The 21,652-nt window shown below is 37.8% G+C and overlaps 1 protein-coding gene across 9 annotated transcripts in view; it reads left to right on the forward strand.

The window, feature by feature from the left end:
- The window catches only part of ATP8A1 (ATPase phospholipid transporting 8A1), a 235,296-nt gene extending 219,817 nt beyond the window's left edge, over positions 1 to 15,479 (forward strand). For all 9 annotated transcript variants that reach the window (XM_025290107.3, XM_025290109.3, XM_025290108.3 and 6 more), the window contains 4 exons: positions 2,156 to 2,244; positions 2,960 to 3,052; positions 9,492 to 9,583; positions 10,767 to 15,479. In XM_025290107.3, the coding sequence (XP_025145892.1) occupies positions 2,156 to 2,244; positions 2,960 to 3,052; positions 9,492 to 9,583; positions 10,767 to 10,864 (372 nt within the window). In that variant the 3' untranslated portion in view covers positions 10,865 to 15,479. The remainder of the gene's footprint in view (positions 1 to 2,155; positions 2,245 to 2,959; positions 3,053 to 9,491; positions 9,584 to 10,766) is intronic.
- The last annotated feature ends 6,173 nt before the right edge of the window (positions 15,480 to 21,652 follow it).

Genomic DNA, 21,652 nt, shown 5'->3' on the forward strand with positions numbered 1-21,652 from the left:
GGTTTGGATTAACTCTGCAAAAGAAAAAAAAAATCTGACAGGCTTTCAGATATGACGCAGAAAAACTTTTTTCCCCTCAATTCATGGTGTGCATTTGCAAAGCCAAAGGCTGGTGGACTGAATAGTGGGCGCCAGTCTCCCCGTCATAGTTAACATCACAATGGTCAGAATTAGCAGCCTCTGTCCCCACCAGGGGACATTTAATACAAGGTGGCAAAGGCGAGAATAAATCTCTCTTCTCTTGCCCCCCAAATTAAAAGAGATTAAAATTAAACCAAAGAAACGAGGTTATTTTCAGTTACATGACTTAGACTTATCTTACCTTTTTCCCGCGAAAGGAAAAAGAAATGTGGCATTTTGCAGTCATTACCTAACTCAAAAGCTTCCCTCCAACTAAACAAAACCCACTGACTTGATGGACATTTCCTATTACACAGTTATTGTTGGTTTTCACTATTGAGGATGTCAGCAAGCATGTCGAAGATCATGTTTTGCTTATAAAATAAAATGACTTTTATGTGAATATCTTTCGTCTTGGTGGTGTCTGGAAAGTGGGTGCTGTTCCACTGAATCCACGTGGCGATGTTTATTTTCTGAAATTTGGGGTAGTAGCATGTTCTTATTTTTAATGTATTCAGAGCTGTTTCATCCTAGATACTGGAGTACTCTGCACCAAGAGTCGGTATCAATAAGTTTGTGTTAATGTAGAAAAATTTTAAATAGCAGCTCCCAGTTTCCAAATGAGAGTCAAAATGAATAGGTAATCTGAAGCACAACTTAAAATTAGCAGTCTTTATATTTGATAAGGATGGATTGATTAGGACTGTCTGTTTATGTATAATTGTGAAACCACCTATATAAATTAAACTCTAGATCATTTTTAATTCCTGACCCACACCTAGTTTAAAAAAAAAAGTTTCTTGTGTGATACTTAGTGGGATGTAAATGGGTGTGCATTAGTTGGCTACTGTATAACGGAGTTATAACAATACGTTTATGGATTTAAATTGGTACTGCAAATTTGTTCTTGATAAACAAATAGACTCAAAGGGAAATAAAATATTACTTTTGGTTTTATTTATTTATATGACACTATCCACTTTAAGCTCTAGGTAATCTGATGACATTATAAAGGGATTTTTATTATAATCACAAGCAGCTAACAGAATTTATTAATTTTTATTATAGAATCATTTTCTTTGCAACCCCAAAGGCTCTGATATAGCAATTTGGGATTTAATACAAATGAAAGTGTGTTAAAATAATTTTTAAGAATACACTGAAACAAATTATGTAAATCTTTGAACAAAAATTAGTATTATTCCTACTGCTGCTACTGCTGCTAAGTCGCTTCAGTCGTGTCCGACTCTGTGCGACCCCATAGACGGAAGCCCACCAGGCTCCCCCGTCCCTGGGATTCTCCAGGCAAGAACACTGGAGTGGGCTGCCATTTCCTTCTCCAATGCATGAGAGTGAAAAGTGAAAGGAAAGTCGCTCAGTTGTGTCCGACTCTTAGCCACCCCATGGACTACAGCCTACCAGGCTCCTCCATCCATGGAATTTTCCAGGCAAGAGTACTGGAGTGGGGTGCCATTGCCTTCTCCTACATAATATCAAGTTGTTATTTTTCATAGATACCCTAACTTGTTTATACTGTATTCATGATATATCTGGATGATGTTTTAGTATCGTGTAATATTTTAGAAAAAGTAAATTTTTATTTTCCAGAAATAGTAAATTTAGTTTCTAATTAGGATTGATTTTATGTATTGTATTGTAAGAGAATTTAATTCAGCATATGTTTGAAGTTTGCTCAAAAAGATAATTTTTTATATTCTAAGTTATAAAAGAAGGTCAAAGTTTATTACTCCGTGTTTTGGTCACAATAATAAAAAATTCATATAAAAATATGAAAAGATTTGGTACATGATAAAACTTTTCTGTATTAGCTACTGAGGGAAAAATAGAAAGGCATGTTTTCATAAATTAGGCTTTTAATTCCAAATATTTCACAAGTTTGAATTCAGAGTTATTTTATGCCCTCTTGCAGAATGAGATTCTTAAAATTATTTTACTTGAAATCATATAACAACTGAAATTTTATTTGCTGACGTATTTTTATGGTTTTTAAAGTTATACTGTTTCTGGTACTTAGGCAGCCATGTTGTTCAGCTCTGGAGTCTTTTGGATGGGCCTGTTATTTATCCCTGTGGCCTCCTTGCTCCTTGATGTGGTGTATAAAGTGTAAGTATAATAGTTATGTACATAACAACATAGATGGCATATTAATCCTCGGGTTTCTCTAGTTGTAACGTCAACTCTAATATAGAGCTTACAAGATAGGAATTAGAAATATTAATTAATTCTATGTAAATACAGGAGAAAGGACTGATTGAGGAACTAGAAAACTATATTAGTTTTAAAGAGCCAGCAGAAGTAAAGCAAGTAGTTTCAATTAACATTTTTATTAATCAGCCTGAAAAACCCCTTCAAGGTAGAAGAAAAAATTCTGTTATCTCCAAACACATGCACACATACACACACACACATAAATTTTTAGTGAACAATAGTTGTGAAAGGAAATTTCTGCTTGCCTGATTCTAAACATATATAAAATAGAGACTAGAAGAATCCACAATTTTATTAATCCTTCTCAAGGATTGTAAGTTTTAAAATGTTCTCTCATTCCACAGAAAAGATATCATTAAAGTTAGTTAATGTGATGCTTGTTCAATAACTATTTATTACTATCAACCTAAACCATTTATGACTATTGTTTCTATAATTATGTTAATGCCCAAAATTACTATAATTTTTTAGATTCTATGAAAAAATTCCTTGTACTCTGATTACTATTGTACTGAGAAGCAGCATGGTAAAAACTTGTTTTATAATGTTTTAAATCTTCACACAAATACTTCTATCCTTTTTCTTTTCTTTCCCTTTTATGTTTTTACAGTATCAAGAGGACTGCTTTTAAAACATTAGTAGATGAAGTTCAGGAGCTGGAGGCAAAATCTCAAGACCCAGGAGCAGTTGTGCTTGGAAAAAGGTAAAATACACACTGTGTTCTTTTCTCAGCGAGCTTTACATTTTTCTTTTGCTAGCGGTTGGAAATAAGCAGTTAAACTTGTATTTATCTGTTAACATGGAGCTGGCAGTGTCGATGAGAGATTTTGGAATCAGAGAGATGCAGATTCAAATCAAATCTCTCTTCACTGAGCTGCCTGCGACCTCAGCCAGGTTGCTTGGTGCCACTGAGCCTCAATTTCCTCATCTATACAATGGGAGTGGTCGTACCTCCCTCACAGCCAGTCATGAGAATTGAAAATAGTGTCAGTGAAGCAGGTGGCTTGGGGCTTAATGAGCCCTAAATAAATGGTGGCTACAGATAGTGTTTATTATTAAGCTGAAAAAGAAAATGCAGTATTCATAATGCAATAGAATACCATCAAAGTCAGAGGTTGACATAGAGTCAGATCTCTCTGTTACCTTCATGGTTCAGTACTTTATTGGGAACTGAGCTGGGGGTCATATATGAAGTGAGTTATGTCTTCCAAGTCCTCTTCATCACCACCACCCACCCACCCCCAAACCAAAAAAAAAAAAAGCAAGGTTAGAAAGCTAATTGAATTTACTAAACTTCATAAAGCATTACAAAAAAGAAACTAAAATTATTCGAAAGCACTCTATAATAATCCACAATTCTGATGAAAATACCAGGAATTTATTCCCTCTCTCTCTTCACACTAAAGTGAGCTGGCGTTTTGTCCCGACCCTAGGAAACGTCTCGCCCTGGCCTGTGTCACCTTCATCATGATTCACTGTCATTACTCAGTTTGACACAATGGAGTAAGTGTCAGACTGGGAACTCGGGCTGAGACCTTGGCTTCCAGCCCGCTCTTGCTCTCATTAGGCCAAAGGGGCACGTCATACGCCAGTCTGCACCTCTCTCCTGAAATTAACAGCACTGGCATCTGCGGGGCGGGCACCGCAGGCTAGGCACTGCACCCCTCACTTCATAGCTACTGTCTCATTGAACTGCCATGACATTCATGGACAAATCCATCATCCCCATTTTTTCCAGATGAGGAAACCGGGGCTTAGAGAGACCCAAGTTCTCCAGGTCAGAAGTGACCGTGCTGGGCCTTGCGCCTGGGTCAGTTGAGTCTAGAAACCCTAAGCATGCACTATTCTGCCTCCTTTGGCTGCTTTTCAGGAACGTAGTGGCGTGGCACAGACATAGCCTGCCTGTAGCATGACAGTTCTGACCCTTCCGTGTCAGTGTCCCTGGGCACATGATGACTTGGTGACACCTACCTTCAGATGACAGGAGTAGTGCATCTTCCCCGCGCTTTCCCCTCATCTCTTCCCTTCACCTCCAACTCTACACCAACTCCACTGTTTTTCATAAACCGTCCCTCAGCAAATGTTTCCTCTCGCTTTCCCTCTAGCTATAAAAAGGATATGGTAAGAGTTCTCGCTCTTAGGAAAGAATGGGTGCATGTATATGTATGACCAAGTCCCTTTGCTGTGCATATGAAACTATCAAAGCATTGTTAATCAGCTGTACTCCAATATAAAATGTTTATTTTTTTTTTAAAAAGAGTTCTATTAATAGTTCACAGAATCATGAATAAAAATATTCACAATTATTAGGGAAAGTCCACTGATAGTACTGTTACTTAGTAAATTTCTCCAATTTGTATGTTAATAAAACTTGGGGAACACATGTATACCTGTGGCGGATTCATTTCGATATTTGGCAAAACTAATACAATTTTGTAAAGTTTAAAAATAAAATTTAAAAAAAAAAAACTTACATTAAGCCCCTTCACGTGATACTCTTTTTCATCATTTATAGTATTTCAGTGACTTCAACAATTCATAAGTCAGACTGAGGGTTCGATGTGATGACCTCTGGTCTCTGTGTCCTAAAGAGTCAATGAGTCTGTGATATGTGTAATCCCTTACATTAAATAAATCAGAGAGCCTAAAAAGAAAGAAGTGGATTCTGTGTAAATGACCACCAACTTCTCCATAGAAAATGCATCTGATAAATTTCCTGCTGCTGCTCAGCTCATTTGCCTAAAATAGTGGTTCAGCTTATTTCAGGGACTCAGGACTAAGTTAGTTGTTAGCTGAATAGCCCAGTCAAAAACCCCTAATTTGGTATGGACCCCATGTTGCCATTGCTGCTGATTGGTGAGCAAAATGATGGTGATGGTCAGCCTAGCCATGGTGTCTCCCTGCTGAGTGGCAGCTAAAGAGGAAGATCTGTGAGAGGGGAAAAGAAGCAACTGGTCGGCAAAGCCTTCACATCAAACTGCGTTCTAAGGCAGCTTAGCAATTGTCAGATTGATTTTATTGACAGAATTGTTTTAGGAACCTTGGAGAATGAGATTCATGTCAAATTTTCAAACATGAGCTGATTTCATCTGCATTTTTCAAAGAGGGAAAAACGGTGATTTCTGTGTATTCAAGTGACACCAGACTTCCTTAAGGGCTGAAACATGCACATTATTTTATGCTTCCTGGCCTCAGCCTGTGCTGATTCCTTGTCTAGAAGCTGAGACCCTCTTACAGACTTGTAATCCAGTTCCTGGCTTTCAAAATCCAGTCCAAACGCAATTACCTCAGCATTCCACAGATAAAACCAATTCCCACTCCGCTGTCTCTGCATTTGGTTTATTCTTCTGTTTCTGCATCTGCCACAGTATACCAGAGTGTGTGTCTCCAACCTGTGTTTGCTTGTGTCCCCTACTAGACTGAGCTCCTTGTAGGAGAGGCCTCTGTCTCAGTCTTAATGGCAACCCAGCACCAACCACAGAGCCAGGAACGTAGTAACACTCAGTTAATATTTACTGAATGGGTCAGGAGAAGGAACCAAAGAATAAATTCATTAATGGAAGGGTAGGTGAAAGGCTGGTTGAGTAGTGGGCCAACCTGTGGGTAGTTAACGGGAAATGTGATACACAAGGGCATAGAACTGTCTAGGTTACACTTGCCCAGCTAGCAAGCTCCAGTGTAATGATCGTTTACTTTTTGTCATAGAAGGATGCAGTTCTTAGGAGCGACCTTATAAGTTGATCACCCCAATTTTTTGATCTTCACTAAGCATTACTATGGAGTCAAACTAGGTGTAAACACACAGCTTCTCTGTGTCAGAGAAACTAACGTGTAAGCACTGTATCCAGATTAGCATTTACAATAATTCCTTTCTCATCTCTACTCATTTTCTAAAATTAAAACATCTTGGTTAAAAGAATTAGTCTTTTTTTAATAGAAATAAGTATGCCATTTATCATATTATTATTCTGACTTCCCTGGTGGCTCAGATGGTAAAAAAAAATCTGCCTGCAGTGCAGGAGACCCGGGTTCAATCTCTGAGTCAAGACGATCCTGGATTTCCCAGGCGAAAATACTGGAGTGAGCTGCCATTTCCTCCTCCAGATCACTGTGTAGCCATGGCTGGTTATTTTGGGTAAAGAAACTAACTCGTAAGCTATGAAACTGTCCTTTGCTGTTACTTTCTATGGACATGCTCCAACACTAAGGAGCAGAAGCATCTACATTTCCAAAATCCAACAAGCTTTGAAATTCAATTTTTTCCACAAGCTTATAGCGAAATTTGCTGGATTTTCAAAACAATTTGTTCTCGAAATATAAGGACATTGATGGTGTTTATTTTTCTGTAGTGTAAATATGTCTGTGTTTTATAGCAGAAATATTAATTTGGGGGATACGGGTCTCTAAGGTCTCACTTGGGAGTATTACATATATAAATTGTGTGTAACATATTACTTTCCTAAAACAAAACAAAAATATGAATTAAGAACCCCAAAGTGTTAAAGTAATGGATTGCGGACACTGGGCTCATTGGAGACAGGCAGTTATTACTGGATATCTTTCCTGTGGGTGTGAAGCAATGCATCTTATAGTAAGGCCAAGTATGAATAATAAGAGTCATAATTTTTTACACATATCTATAGATATTAGCCAGTATAACATCATCAGCCTCTACTAAATAGTATTTTAGCCCAGGATCTTCAGGTCAGTCCTCATTAACTTGTTCATCACCACTGTTTGGCCCAAAGCCTAAACTTTTTAAAGTAGGGAAGTACAGATGTCAGATAATTTGGTCATGGAGACAGTGATGGTGGTCTCTCCTAGCTTTTCTCTGTGTCATTTATCTTAATGAGAAACAAGAGGTTCGATGTAGCTAAGGCAAAAGACAAAACCTAGTAGCTGTCCTAAAGAAGTGGAGTGGGGGGCATTATAAATTAAAACTCATGTTTAGCAATAGACTTCTCTTGTTGAGTCAATGTTGAATATGAACCCAGGCATCAGAAATGATCCTCACAAAGTATCTTTGTCTTGTGATGATCTCTGTGGTAGTTGGTTTGTTGTTGTTTTTTGGGGATCTAGGGAATAGTAAGGGTGGGAAGAACTAGTATTTCTAAGTGGCTGAGTGGTTCCTAAGTGCCATCTTCCTGAATCTTCCATCAGCCCGAGGTTAGGAACTGTCCTCCTAAACTCCATGAGATGTCTGAGAACGGCTGCCTAAGGCAATCCAGCTAATAAATAACAGAATTAAATCAAAGACTGCAGACCCCAGGCTCTTTCCACAGTAGTGTGCTTCTTTCCCCAGAAAGAAACTTCTTTCTTCAAATAAACCCTAGATGTTAATGCGACATGACAGCTGAGTGAAAATATAGCCTTAAATGGCCATTACAAAACAAAATTACATTGTCTCATATATTTTGGTTGCCATAATATGAAAGGGGCACTTCTATATTGAAGGATCATGCATTTAAGAAGGCCAGCCTAAAACCTGGAAAACGTATTTTGGGAAGAAGAAGCTCCATCATGATACACTGCTGTCCTCTAGTCTTCTGTAGTCATTCATTTCGGTTTTAAACACCAGAGACTTCCCAGCACCCCATCCACAGTGCTCTGCTAACAGTCAGACCACCTGCTGCTAAAGCTGCTGACTTCCTCAAAGCAGTTAGATGTTTTAGTGTCCCTCTGAGTCCCCAGGTCTGTAATGGTAGATCATTTTAAGAGTAGAGTAAGAAAAGTCTGTAAAAATGGCTCTTTCTCATTCCCCATATCTGTTTATTTCACTGGCAAAAACAAGTTTTACAAGTTTTTGCAAAACTGCTAGAGTTTTAAGATTAATTAGCTTTCTTGCCTTAATTCCCAGTGACAATAAAGTATGTCTAATAAGTACCAGTTAACACCCCTAGACTTTTAAAAAATATCTGTGGAAGATTACTACAAATGTCAACATTTCCAAATATTTTACTTCAGCAAAAGCCTAAATGTTTCTGTAATTACAATGAGTTCATTTTGCAGATGATCCTCTTTTTTTGTGTATGATAAATATTGTTCCATTTCAAGGTCTAAAAAAAATTGGCAATATACAGAACTAACATAACTTACAGCAGTTTAACCAAAGCTTTAAAATAGGGAAGCTAAAAGATGGAAATTTGTCCACTGAGTCAGTTCCAGTGATTAAAACAAAATTGCATAAACATTTGCTGCAACACATGTGGATTACTTATTAGCTCTTCATGCTTGTTATGTGGTTTAATATCAAAGCAAAGTTTTATAAATCAACCAGTGGAGAAATGGCATGACTGGGAGGATTGATGGTGCTTAAAAGTGCATTTCAGAATTACTATTCAAATTTATTTATTTGACAGATATTTGACTTCCCACTGTGTGAAACAGCGTTCTATGAGCAGGAGAGAAAAACAGACGCAGTATTTCTTGCACTCTGCTTTTAGAAGTTATATAATTACATGGATTCATTTCTGCAGAAAAGATTATTCTAAATGTTTATTGAAAAATAAGTGTTCTTCCTTGTCACTTTACCTAGTAAATTATTTTCTGAAAATACTTTTTTTATTTTAAAATGAGATTAAGGAGCACATTTCATACCATATTAGAGTGGTAATGGAATTTTTTCTAATTAAAAAGTCTATGAGATTTCTTCTTTACATAATTTTTTGGATTTTTCTGTATAAAAAAATTAATTTATACCAGAATATATGCCAAGTAGGAAAAAGGTATAGTAATGGTTCTTTTTTTTAATTCTCAAATGCCATACTTGCTATATGTAGTAAGTCAGCTAAGATTTTAGAAGGTACCGTCACTACTGGTGGATTTTGTGTTTTTTGTTAATTGTATTGTGCAGGTTCTGTATCTCTGTTTGACTTAAAAACTGGGGTTGCGGACATCTTTTGCCTGCACTATTGGGGACAAAACTCTTCTGAACTGTAGGGGAAACTGGCCTCTAAAGTATCTGTCTAAATACTTGAACCCTCATTTGCTGTCTGAGAAAAGAGGGTGAAAAAGAATGAGTAGACTACAGATTTCTCAAACAGTCTTTTGTTTAAGTCTGACTCTCTCTGGTGGTCCTGTGGGCACGCCGGGGTCCCTGCCGAGTTGATAATTCATTTCACACGTTTGCACCTGCTCTGCAGCCTCACAGAGAGGGCGCAACTGCTCAAGAACGTCTTTAAGAAGAACCACGTGAACTTGTACCGGTCAGAATCACTGCAACAAAACCTGCTCCGTAAGTATTTGAGTTCTGATTTTTAAACACATTCTCCGCCATTACCTCACAGCATGTATAAGAGCAGTATTTTGACTTGAAGGATATTTAACTATTTACAATTAACACCTAAAACAAATTTTGCACACTTGCAACATAGTGTATAAATATTAATAACAAATGTTTAGAGAGTCTTTTGACCACAGCCATCTCACTTTCAGCAGAAAAGATAGAGCATTTGAAAATCTTGCTGCTTTCACTTCACAAAAAATATTTCTGCATGCCCCTTACCTCCTTAAATCTTAAAAAAGAACCAGTAAAATAAATCTTAACTCTTAAAAGCTTACTCGGTATTGTTATCTTTTCTACTTGAATAACTTTGCAAGAGCCTTTTCAGCTTTCATACACAATGACATGTGTGTGAAACAGCACACAATGAAACATATATTTTCCCCTTCAAAAATATTTATGAATATTTAGAGTTGTAAGAAATTATTAGGTATCATGCCCTCTTAACATTTGAAGGATCTCAGAAAGAATATGATATATAAAGCCCTGTAGTAAATGCATTTGTGTTGGTAATATGTCTTTTGTTTCATGTTGTCTCCACATGTAATTTATTTTCATGTATATATACTCATATTTAATGCTTTTGCTCTTTATGCTTCAAGAGGCCTTTTCTAAAGATGTGATCCCTTCGGGGGTCATCTCTTATCCCCAGGCCCCCTGTGACCAGGCTAGGGCATGAGTGAGTTTATTTGTAGATGCTGCGAGTCCAGAACCATATCTTCTGCGGGAAGTTGTGTGTGTTTATCTCCTCGCTCTTATTCTTCCTTCACTCTCATCCGCCTGATCTATTTGGAATACACGCTCCCACTTGACTGCACCACCCCCCCACCCCTCTGCTAGCAGGAAGCAAGACGTTGGAGGAGTTGGACATGATGTGCTGAAGGGAGAATGGAGGGGGGCTACAGCATCTGTTCATCCAGGGAGCAGAACGCCGAGGATCTAAGCTACCATCGTCTCACTCTTCATTTTGCAGTTGAATCCGTATCGTTTCCAGACGTTAAAAATTAGTGTCTTTATGCTTTCAAAGGCAGGGAAGGATGCATTAGCTCCCCAAGTTAGAAAATGAACACTCAAAACTCAGAATAACAGAGACTTCCTGTAACTTCAAGCTCACCGTTTCTATTTTAATTTACAGATGGGTATGCTTTCTCTCAAGATGAAAATGGAATCGTCTCACAGTCTGAAGTGATTAGAGCGTATGATACCACAAAGCAGAGACCTGATGAGTGGTGATAGGTCGAGGGGCTGCAAGGCCAGCTTGGCTACGTCTCTAAGGGGAGTCCCAGGTCTTCACCAGAATCTGCTGACCAATTCCAGTCTGGTCCAAGGAGGGGAAGTGGATCTGAGCTCATCTCATTGACTGACATTCAGATTCATGTATATTATAGACGTAAGCACTGTGCAACTATACTGTAACACCATCTCTTTCAGATTTTCTAAAGTATTTGCTAAGTCTTTGTAAACAGACATTGAAAATGACCTTGTATCTTGCCAGAGTGTTTTTTTCAACTGAGGAAAGGTCAGTATTCTTTTGCTGTTACTCTGGAGCTGTAACAGTGTCTTGGATACACCACAAGGCTATTCACCATTAAAAATCTGTAAAATGGTAGTAAGTTAGAGGGACTCTTGATATCCAAATTTAGATTTCAGAACATGCTGGGAGGGGGCGGGAAACAGCCTTCTTAAGGAAGCAACTTACTGAGCAAAATTTCTAAACAAGACATTAATGATAAGTGTTTGTGTCAAAAATTGTCTTGATAAATGTCTGCCAAAGAAGTTCAATAAATGTATTACTATTTCTCCTTCAGTAGTCATTTGCCCAGAAATTTACAAGAAAGTTTACCTCCAGTTCTGCTGTAAGATCTGCATGCCTGACTTTTCAAATCTAAGGGTGATTTGTAAAAATGAGTATTTCGAGGCATTTGCTACTAATATCTGTGATGTTGCACCTTTGGCCTTACAAATGCTTCTTTCTCGTTTGTCTCGTCTATTTGTTCAAGTGGAAGCGCACAAGTGGTTATGTGACTGTCGTTACAATACTGATTTTTAAAACTGTACTTACTGTGTCTCCGTCCTTTCTAATGAGGTTTCATCATCATTGAGATTTTTCTTACAACCTGGCTTCTGCTGTAGATTAAGTGATGTCATTTTGTCTTTGAGTTTTCTTTTTTTATTTTTAAGAAAAATGTACTTAAGTGTTTATGTGAGATTTCCAATACTTCTGTCGAGGTGTTTGAAAAACCATGGCAGATAAACGCCTGGGCTTTTGTAACGCCTGTAGGCTCAGCTTTTTGTCCTGTGTTTTGGTTTTGCCTAGTAGTGCCCATTCCAGATGACTACCCTGAACTTATAACCAAGAATAGCTTAACAGTTCACCTATCAAGCAGCTCCCAAAATTAGTCACATGCTGCTAACTGGAACAAATAAGTAGTACTTTCCCCCCGTTTTAAAAACACCTATTTTATTCAAGCCTATAACTTTACAAAGAGATCTGTTCATCATGAGTAGATTTTGTTAACATGCTTTAAAATATAGATTCAATTTAATTGTTTCGGCATTTCCAAGATATCTCCTGAAAATGCCTATTTTGCTATGCCAACAATTAATGGAGAAGGGGCTGTTTAAAAACCACAACCAGTTTTCTACACTATTTTTAACATAATGCTTTCATGTAGAAATAAAAAGAATTCTAGCTTTCAGATACATTTCAGAGATTGAAGCAAACTTTTTGCCTTGTATTCAAAAGCCTGTTTGCCTTTAAGTGGACTTACCAGCAAAACAGATAGAACTTCCTCTTTAAAAAAATAAGTCAACTACAATTAAGAAGAGAGGTGATTTTCAAATCACTCCTTGAGTTTAATAATTTCACATCTTTTTCACCCTTTTTCTCAATCTAGATTTAAAATTTTAGTCTATATATTATTTCCTTCTCTGAATTTTTAGCTCTTTAGTTACATGTATGCCTCCCACATTTTCTACAAATAAGAGAGGTTATGACATACATAACTTGAAATTTAAAAGGGTTAAGAAGGTGACATACTTCACTCTCCACACCCTTTCCATTCGGAGTTCAGATTATGAAAAGCATGAATTCAAATATGCAAGACCACAGGTCTAAGAGTCTAAGATCATCTTCAAAACTCAGATGTCACAGTGTTTGTTACTGAATGGCTATTCAGAGCATCTGGGCCTCCGTGATGACAGGTGAAGTCAAACCACAAAAAAATGGAAAACAAGAATCAAGTAAAAGGAATAAAGGTTTTTTTTAAAAAAAAAGAAGAATGAAGTACATCCCTCGGGAGAAACACTTAATAGCAGTTCCAGAGAAGGGCTGCTTCCATTTCCCCTCACCTCACAGGTGACATCCTTCTCCATAATTTTAATGTAAAAATGTGATGAGTGTAATAGAACTGAATTTTCTGACTTAAGAAAACTGGAAGCTTTATTTTTACCTTGAAACATGATTTGTTTCTGTGGAGCTCTTCAACATGAGTGGCGGACTCATGGTTAATAATGTGAAAGAGCATGATCTGAAACATGACTGATTTATGCCCTTTTGTCCCATGGACCTGTTTTTGAGTTATCAACATTAAGTAAACCTCTTAGCTTCTCGGTAGGGAGTTGAGGGGTGGGCAGCAGGGAGTGACCACCTTGGTAAAACTTAAAAGACAACAGTCCAACTGCAGCGACTTGGTAGTGTTAGAGAAAACCCTCCTTTCTTTACCTTCCTAAGTGGGGTGGGGTGGGGGTGGGTAACACAGTTTTACCAGGATTAAAATAAATAGTTGAAGTGACTTTTAATGTGTATTTTCTGAAATAAGGGACATTCTTCAATTAAAAAGTCCCTTATAGGGACTCTCGCAAAAGCTAACACCATTGCTTTACAATGTTTACAGTTCAGAAAATACTACTCACAGCAGAAAATCCTCATTTATTTTGCATTGAAAAGTTGGAAGTTGCTTCTTTAGCATTGACTAGTACACAGTGATATTGAGCATGAACTCTCTAAATGTTTTATATATACATATAAAAATATATTGGTATCTCACACCCAGAAAGATGCTATATGGTAGAAAGTATGAGCAGGAAAAATGGTGTTTCTCAGGAATGTAGTAAATTTTAAATGGAATAAGCGCCATCCACCCTCCCACACAACACTGGCTGACATGAGCCTGCTTGGGCAACGTGGTGAAGTTAATGGAAAACTTCTTCTAATCAAGTCAGGTGAATGTGTATTATATTCAGTATTAGCCATTTACATGAATTGTGTGGTCACTGAATGGAATCAGCAATTCCTCTTAGTTTCCAGGGGGAAAAAATGAATTCAAGAAATCTACATTTATTCTGGTCATTACATTTTATATTTTAATTTTGCAGTCCTGCATCCTAAATATCCAGTGTGAAAATCATGTGATAATTTGTTCTGCATTGTGTATGCTGTACATCACTTATCTGTCACTTAAAATGTTCTTTCAGGAAATGAATACTAATCTGAATGTACTAGATTGCATATTCACAAATTTTTATGTATAACAAAATCATCATTATTACAAAGCTAAATAATCATTAGTGTTTATTTTTGTGCAGTTTGCCCTTTGATATGTCCTGGTTCTAAGACTTATATCATCTGATAAATCTATAATCATGTACAAAATTTATTGAGCAAATTGCCACCCTATTCACATCATATGAACCAGGCCCATGGAATTTTTTTTGTAAATTACTTAATGTAAACACCATGCAGTCTGGTGCCTAATAAATGCTTTTTAATGATGAACATTTCTATAATGCCTCTTAAAGAGACCACAGTCTGATTTTTCTCACATTAAAATAAGTGAAGTCACTTGTGAAACTGTTATACTTTGCTGCATTTTAATTAACCTTCAACAGCTATTAAAATGGAATGTAAGTTGAATTTTGAAGGAAAGGAAATAAATGTTTTCCATTTTTCATCTTGATTTATTTTCTGTATGAGAGCAGCTGTGTTTTTGATAGGTTTATGGTTTGCATGAATTAATATTTAAAGTGGTCTAGGCCAACGCATGGCTATTGCTGTAGATCTTGATGTTTATTTCTGCCTTATAAAATTCTCTCATGGCCTACCTGAGACTTAATATTCAATGGACAAATTAACTGGTCCTCCACACAACTTTTTTTTTTAATAAGTAAATTATTTTACAAACAAATTTGAACTAATTTAATTGAAACTTTTGTTTCGCTTGCCTCTAAGAACTTTGCTTAATAAAGCTCACAAAATTTCTCAGCAAATAAATCTCCCTTAAGTAGGGGAAAAAAAAAAAGCTAGATTTCATACTTGCTTACTTTGAATTAACAGCAACTTTCCATAGGTAAATCTGCTCTTGCAAAGATGTGAGCAGAATATTTAAAAGTACGTGTTTTTGTTTCATAGTTCTAGACTAGAAGCCATAAATACAGTAAATACTGTTTGTTGTTTGTTTTACTACTTCAAGCTTCATTTTTCACATTTTCAAGTTTATTAGGTTAAAATTAAAAAAGGCAGCCTTGGAAGGCAGCTACTATGGAAAATTGCAGTTTGCATTCAAAATAAAATAGAATTTTCAGCTCCATGAAAAACCATTCCTGCTGAAACTGCTGTAGAAATTGTGAAGCTGCATGAGTGGAGAGTACCAAACCTGTGTTTATAGTAGTTTTCTCAGGTGTGTTTATCTCGATGTTCAATGCACTGTGTTTTATAAATAGTTATTAAAGTCGAGTAATATTCAGTTCTACGCAGTGTTATATGTCACTGGCCTTTTGTGAATGTGCATGTTTTAAACTGCAAATTTTAAACATTTTTGTCCTCTTATTAAAAATGAAATAAACTATACCATTACATAAAGAAAAGTGTTCGTTTTAATTGCTAGTTTTAGAAACTATATTTCTTCATAAAACCTTCAAAACTGCAATAACTATAGTTTGAGAAGGTGTATATCTGTTTAATAACAATGTTGACATTTTATCTACAACCCCAATGATAATTGAAAATATCCCTGCATTGTAAATCCCATTCAATGCAATATAAAGTGGAGTATATTAACTCTAATTTTATAAGAGTTGGTAGTTCAATAATTATCAAAAAATAATTTTTGGACTTCCCTGGTGGTCCAGTGGTTAAGACTCCAAGCTTCCAATGCAAGGGCTGTGAGTTCAATCCTTGGTCCAGGAACTAAGATCCCCACGTTCTACACAATGTGGCCAAAATAATGACAAAAATAAAATAATTCTAAATAAAATTACTATATTTTGACTCTTCAATCAGAAAGCCTCCAAGATTGTCCTTGTTACAGGTTTAAATCAGCCTGTAAGTCAACAACTAACTCATGGCTCCTTCTTTCACACAGGATGAAGTTCTTAAGATTTCTAAGCCCCACCAAAATTGTTTAAGTGTTATGACAGAGTGGCCACATTTGGCCAATAAAATTTGAAGGAAGTAACCAGAAAATAGTAAAATTGCCACGTGAGACAAAATATAGGAAAACCTTGGAAATGAGGACAAGACAATCAAAATAATCACCATCTGATAAAAGGAACAGGGGAAACTGCAATTTGAAAAACTGTTAGAACAGGATGAGTTCAGAGACCCAATGGGGAAGCAACGTGAAGAGCCTCCGGCTTCATCAGAGTGAGGGGCGGTGTATGCATCCCTGTCTGGGACCCCACTTCCCTCCCCACAACCTTTTCCTGGGGCAACAATTGAGTATGGGTCCCCCATGCAAAATCACAGCAAAACAAGGTTCAGAAAAGTAACCTGTGAATTATGCCAAATATTTTCACGTTCAACATCATGCCTCTTAAGCACCACCATCTAACACCACCATAAAGAAACAGCAAATTTGAAATACATGAATCCAGTACATCATCCCCATTTAAAGATTGTTTTTATGTGCTTAAGGCATCTCAGACCTAAAGCTTCTATTTCAGTATACAGAACCACTCATTTTAATGAAGAAAGATGTTTCTAACCTGGATCGTTTCACTAGTAAGCTAATAAAAATTGTTGGAAAATGTAATATTTTTTACTATTCAGTCTCTATTTCAAGTACAGACTAGTAACCAGCAATTCAAATATAAACTCTTGTCAGAATAACTTCATTAGCAACTGTTTAACTGAAATTTTGAAAGTCTTATACATATAAAAATATGTGTTTGTTGCCTTAATAGTTTAACATGCTCGTAAATCCTTATTTTTCCTGAACATATACTAAATAAGCCTTTTAGGTTATGCACAAGTAAACTGATCCAGACCCAGTGAAATGCATCATACTCCTAATTGTGACTGTACATATTCTCAGGAACCTTTTTGGCTAACTGGTTTTAGAAAGAAATTTTCCTATAGATTTAACTCAATCTGGCAAATTCTCTTCCATGGGGAAGCTAAAAAAAAAAAAATCAGTGAAATATAGGGTGGAAAAATAAGGGAAAATCTATGTATTGGGGACAATTAAAATTACAATATGTTAGCTTTGCAGTGAATAAAAGCAAGTTTATTAAATATGTTTTTCTGAGTGCAGGGTGGGAGGGTGCTTGCTCTGTCTCAAGCAATAAGGAGTTGGCCAGGTATCATAGGAGGCCATGGATTACCAGGGACTAAGTCTATCAAACCATTGGGCCATTTTCTCCGTTTCGTGCCCTCCAATCAGTGTTACATCTCCCCTTCCACAGTACTCAGCCTTGCTTTTATATGTGAGGATATTTCATCTGCTTTCTATTATGGACCATGGACTGATGACACTTCTCCCTCCCCACTCCCTCCCAGTGCAAGTCACTGGGACAACGATTCTGACTTCTGATTCCTTCAGACAACCCTCAGCAGTAGGGTACAATTAACATCTCCATTTTACAAATAGAAAAAAAATATTTTTTTTTTCCTAAGAAAATTAGGACTTCCAGGTACACACCATAAAGAATGTAGGGTTTCAAAGCAGACAGCGGGCCTGGGTTCAAATCTTGGTTTTGTTATCATCAGTCTTGGGCACAGTGTTCAATCTTTCTGCTTTGATCTCTTTATCTGCCAAACAAGTATGGTAAGAGTCCCGACTTCAGGCTTAGGAAGATTAAATGATACATGTAATACAACACACACATGGTGTTTAATAAATGTTATCCATTATCTGCAACACCTGGAGTAACAGGCAGATATGGCCTTGGAGTACAGAATGAAGCAGGGCAAAGGCTAATAGAGTTTTGCCAAGAGAACGCACTGGTCATAGCAAACACCCTCTTCCAACAACACAAGAGAAGACTCTACATGTGGACATCACCAGATGGTCAACACCAAAATCAGACTGATGATATTCTTTGCAGCCAAAGATAGAGAAGCTCTATACAGTCAGCAAAAACAAGACAGGGAACTGACTGTGGCTCAGATCATGAACTCCTTATTGCCAAATCCAGACTTAAATTGAAGAAAGTGGGGAAAACCACTAGACCATTCAGGTATGACCTAAATCAAATCCCTTATTACTATACAGTGGAAGTGAGAAATTTAAGGGACTGGATCTGATAGAGTGCCTGATAAACTATGGACGGAGGTTCATGACATTGTACAGGAAACAGGAATCAAGACCATCCCCAAGAAAAGAAATGCAAAAAAGCAAAATGGCTGTCTGAGGAGGCCTTACAATCAGCTGTGAAAAGAAGAGAAGTGAAAAGCAAAGGAGAAAAGGAAAGATATACCCATTTGAATGCAGAGTTCGAAAGAATAGCAAGAGAGATAAAGCCTTCCTCAGTGATCAATGCAAAGAAATAGAGGAAAACAATAGAAGGGAAAGACTGTAGATCTCTGCAAGAAAATTACAGATACCAAGGGAACATTTCATGCAAAGATGGGCTCAATAAAGGAGAGAAATGTTAGGGACATAACAGAAGCAGAAGATATTAAGAAGAGGTAGCAAGAATACACAGAAGAACTGTACAAAAAAGATCTTCATGACCCATATAATCACGATGGTGTGATCACTCACCTAGAGCCAGACATCCTGGAATGTGAAGTCAATGGGCTTTAGGAAGCATCACTACAAACAAAGCTAGTGGAGGTGATGGAATTCCAGTTGAACTATTTCAAATCCTGAAAGATGATGCTGTGAAAGTGCTGCACTCAATATGCCAGCAAATTTGGAAAACTCAGCAGTGGCCACAGGACTGGAAAAGGTCCGTTTTCATTCAAATCCCAAAGAAATGCAGTGCCAAAGAATGCTCAAACTACCGCACAATTGCATTCATCTCACACGCAGTAAAGTAATGCTTAAAATTCTCCAAGCCAGGCTTTAGCAATACGTGAACCATGAACTTCCAGATGTTCAAGCTGGTTTTAGAAAAGGCAGAGGAACCAGAGATCAAATTGCCAACATCCGCTGGATCATGGAAAAAGCAAGAGAATTCCAGAAAAACATCTATTTCTGCTTTATTGACTATGCCAAAGCCTTTGACTGTGTGGATCACAATCAACTGTGGAAAATTCTGAAAGAGACGGGAATACCAGACCACCTGATCTGCCTCTTGAGAAACCTGTATGCAGGTCAGGAAGCAACAGTTAGAACTGGACATGGAACAACAGACTGGTTCCAAATAGGAAAAGGAGTACATCAACGCTGTATATTGTCACCCTGCTTATTTAACTTCTATGCAGAGTACATCATGAGAAACGCTGGGCTGGAAGAAGCACAAGCTGGAATCAAGATTGCCAGGAGAAATATCAATAACCTCAGATATGCAGATGACACCACCCTTATGGCAGAAAGTGAAGAAGAACTGAAGAGCCTCTTGATGAAAGTGAAAGAGGAGAATGAAAAAGTTGGCTTAAAGCTCAACATTCAGAAAATGAAGATCATGGCATCTGGTCCCATCACTTTATGGCAAATATATGGGAAAACAGTGGAAACAGTGGCTGACTTTATTTTGGGAGGCTCCAAAATCACTGCAGATGGTGATTGCAGCCATGAAATTAAAAGGCACTTACTCCTTGGAAGGAAAGTTATGACCAACCTAGACAGCATATTAAAAAGCAGAGGCATTACTTTACCAACAAAGGTCCGTCATGTCAATGCTGGTTTTTCCTGTGGTCATGTATGGATATGAGAGTTGGACCATAAAGAAAGCTGAACCCCAAAGAATTGATGCTTTTGAACTGTGGTGTTGGAGAAGACTCTTGAGACTCCCTTGGACTGCAAGGAGATCCAACCAGTCTATCCTAAAGGAGATCAGTCCTGGGTGTTCATTGGAAGTACTGATGTAGAAGCTGAAACTCCAATACTTTGGCCACCTGATGCGAAGAGCTGACTCATTTCAAAAGACCCTGATGCTGGGAAAGATTGAGGGCAGGAGGAGAAGGGGACAACAGAGAATGAGATGGCATCACCGACTCAATGGACATGGGTTTGGGTGGACTCCAGATGATGAACAGGGAGGCCTGGCGTGCTGCGGTTCATGGGGTCACAAAGAGTTGGACACAACTGAGCGACTGAACTGAACCGATTAACTGCATAGCTACCTTTCAAAATATAGAACTTCTGTTCTTCAGAGATCCTACAGTGCATGAGACAGTTGGCCCAACAAGACTTGATGTCCATGAGCAGGACTTTGAAATACCCTCCATTCCTATCAGTGGAAAAATCTAGTCCCATTTTATCTAAGTATTTTTTGTTTCTGTGCTGCCTTAAATATACACTGTATTTTCCAGATATATAACTATGGTACAGATTAAAAGATCAAACTTTGGGAAAAAAATCTCAGTAACAGTAGGGCGACTCTGGAGTGTAAATTGATAGTGTTGTAAACCTGTGTAGGTCTGGACGGGGAGCTGTCACATCTCAGTGATTCCTGGGTGAAGAGGTTCTCCTGTGAGTCATCTGTTAAATCTGCTGAAGCTTTTACATTATGAAATAATTCTCCTTTTTGTTCTCCTTTCTATTTACCAGTAAGACATTATGTTGATTGTTTTCAAGTATATGTGTAGTGAGTAATATGATCTAGGAATTTCACTTTAGGAAATTTAAAAGTGAAAGTGTTAGTTGCTCAGTCCTGTCCAACTCTTTGCAACCCCATTGGACTGCAGTCCACCAGGCTCCTCTCTCCACAGAATTCTCCAGGCAAGAATACTAGAGTGGGTTACCATTCCATTCTCCAGGGGATCTTCGCAATCCAGGGATCAAATCTGGATATCCTGCATTGCAGGCAGATTCTTGACCATCTGAGCCACCAGCGAAGCTTGTGGACAGTTAAAGGCATGACACAAAGTATTTGTTGTAAGGAAAACTCACTAGATCCAACAGAGTTAATAATCACTGTCATGGAGAGAGGCCCTGAGCCTCATGCTTTATTTGTCAGTGGATTGTGTGCCCAGAGACGATTAAAGAAACCTCAAAGCTGGTGTTCCCTTGCTGTTGGAATCTGGTTATGCAGACAGCTCCAGGACTGACTAGCTGAGGGATCATGGGCAAGTTACTTCATGTGTGTGCCTTGGTTTCCAAATCTATAAAATAGGAATTATAATACCTCCACGTTGCATTGTTTGCTGGGGTTGGTGGCGGGGGAAGAGTTAGTGCATATAAATATTGAGAATACTGTTTGAGTCATAAGAGCCCAGTAAAGATTAAAATAGCAAAGGAGCCGTATGTAACAAACATGAATAAAGCCAGCCTAATAACATGAGAGTGAATTCCAGAGCTTCACACAAATGTTTATCCTTTACGTTCAGCCTTTCCTCCCTCCTTCCCTCTCCCGCCCCCTCCTTTTCTTTCCTGCCTTCCTGCCTTCCCCACTCCCTCCCTTCCTTCCTATGTTTATTCCTTAATTATCTGGGCTAACTTTGGGTACCTGGATGAGTTACAGGAGAAAGCAGGAGACCAGAAGTCAGAGCTCCTGCCATCAGTCTGGGCAAAGACACAGCATCTTCCAGCTTGCTTCCTCAACTAGAAAACAAAGAGTCAAGGCCAAATGACTTTTCTTAGGTCAGCATTCCACCTCTAAAAGATCTGTATTTGACAAGAGCTATTGAGGATG

This window comes from Bubalus bubalis, chromosome 7, assembly GCF_019923935.1.
Source record: "Bubalus bubalis isolate 160015118507 breed Murrah chromosome 7, NDDB_SH_1, whole genome shotgun sequence".
Classification (NCBI taxonomy): Eukaryota; Metazoa; Chordata; class Mammalia; order Artiodactyla; family Bovidae; genus Bubalus; species Bubalus bubalis.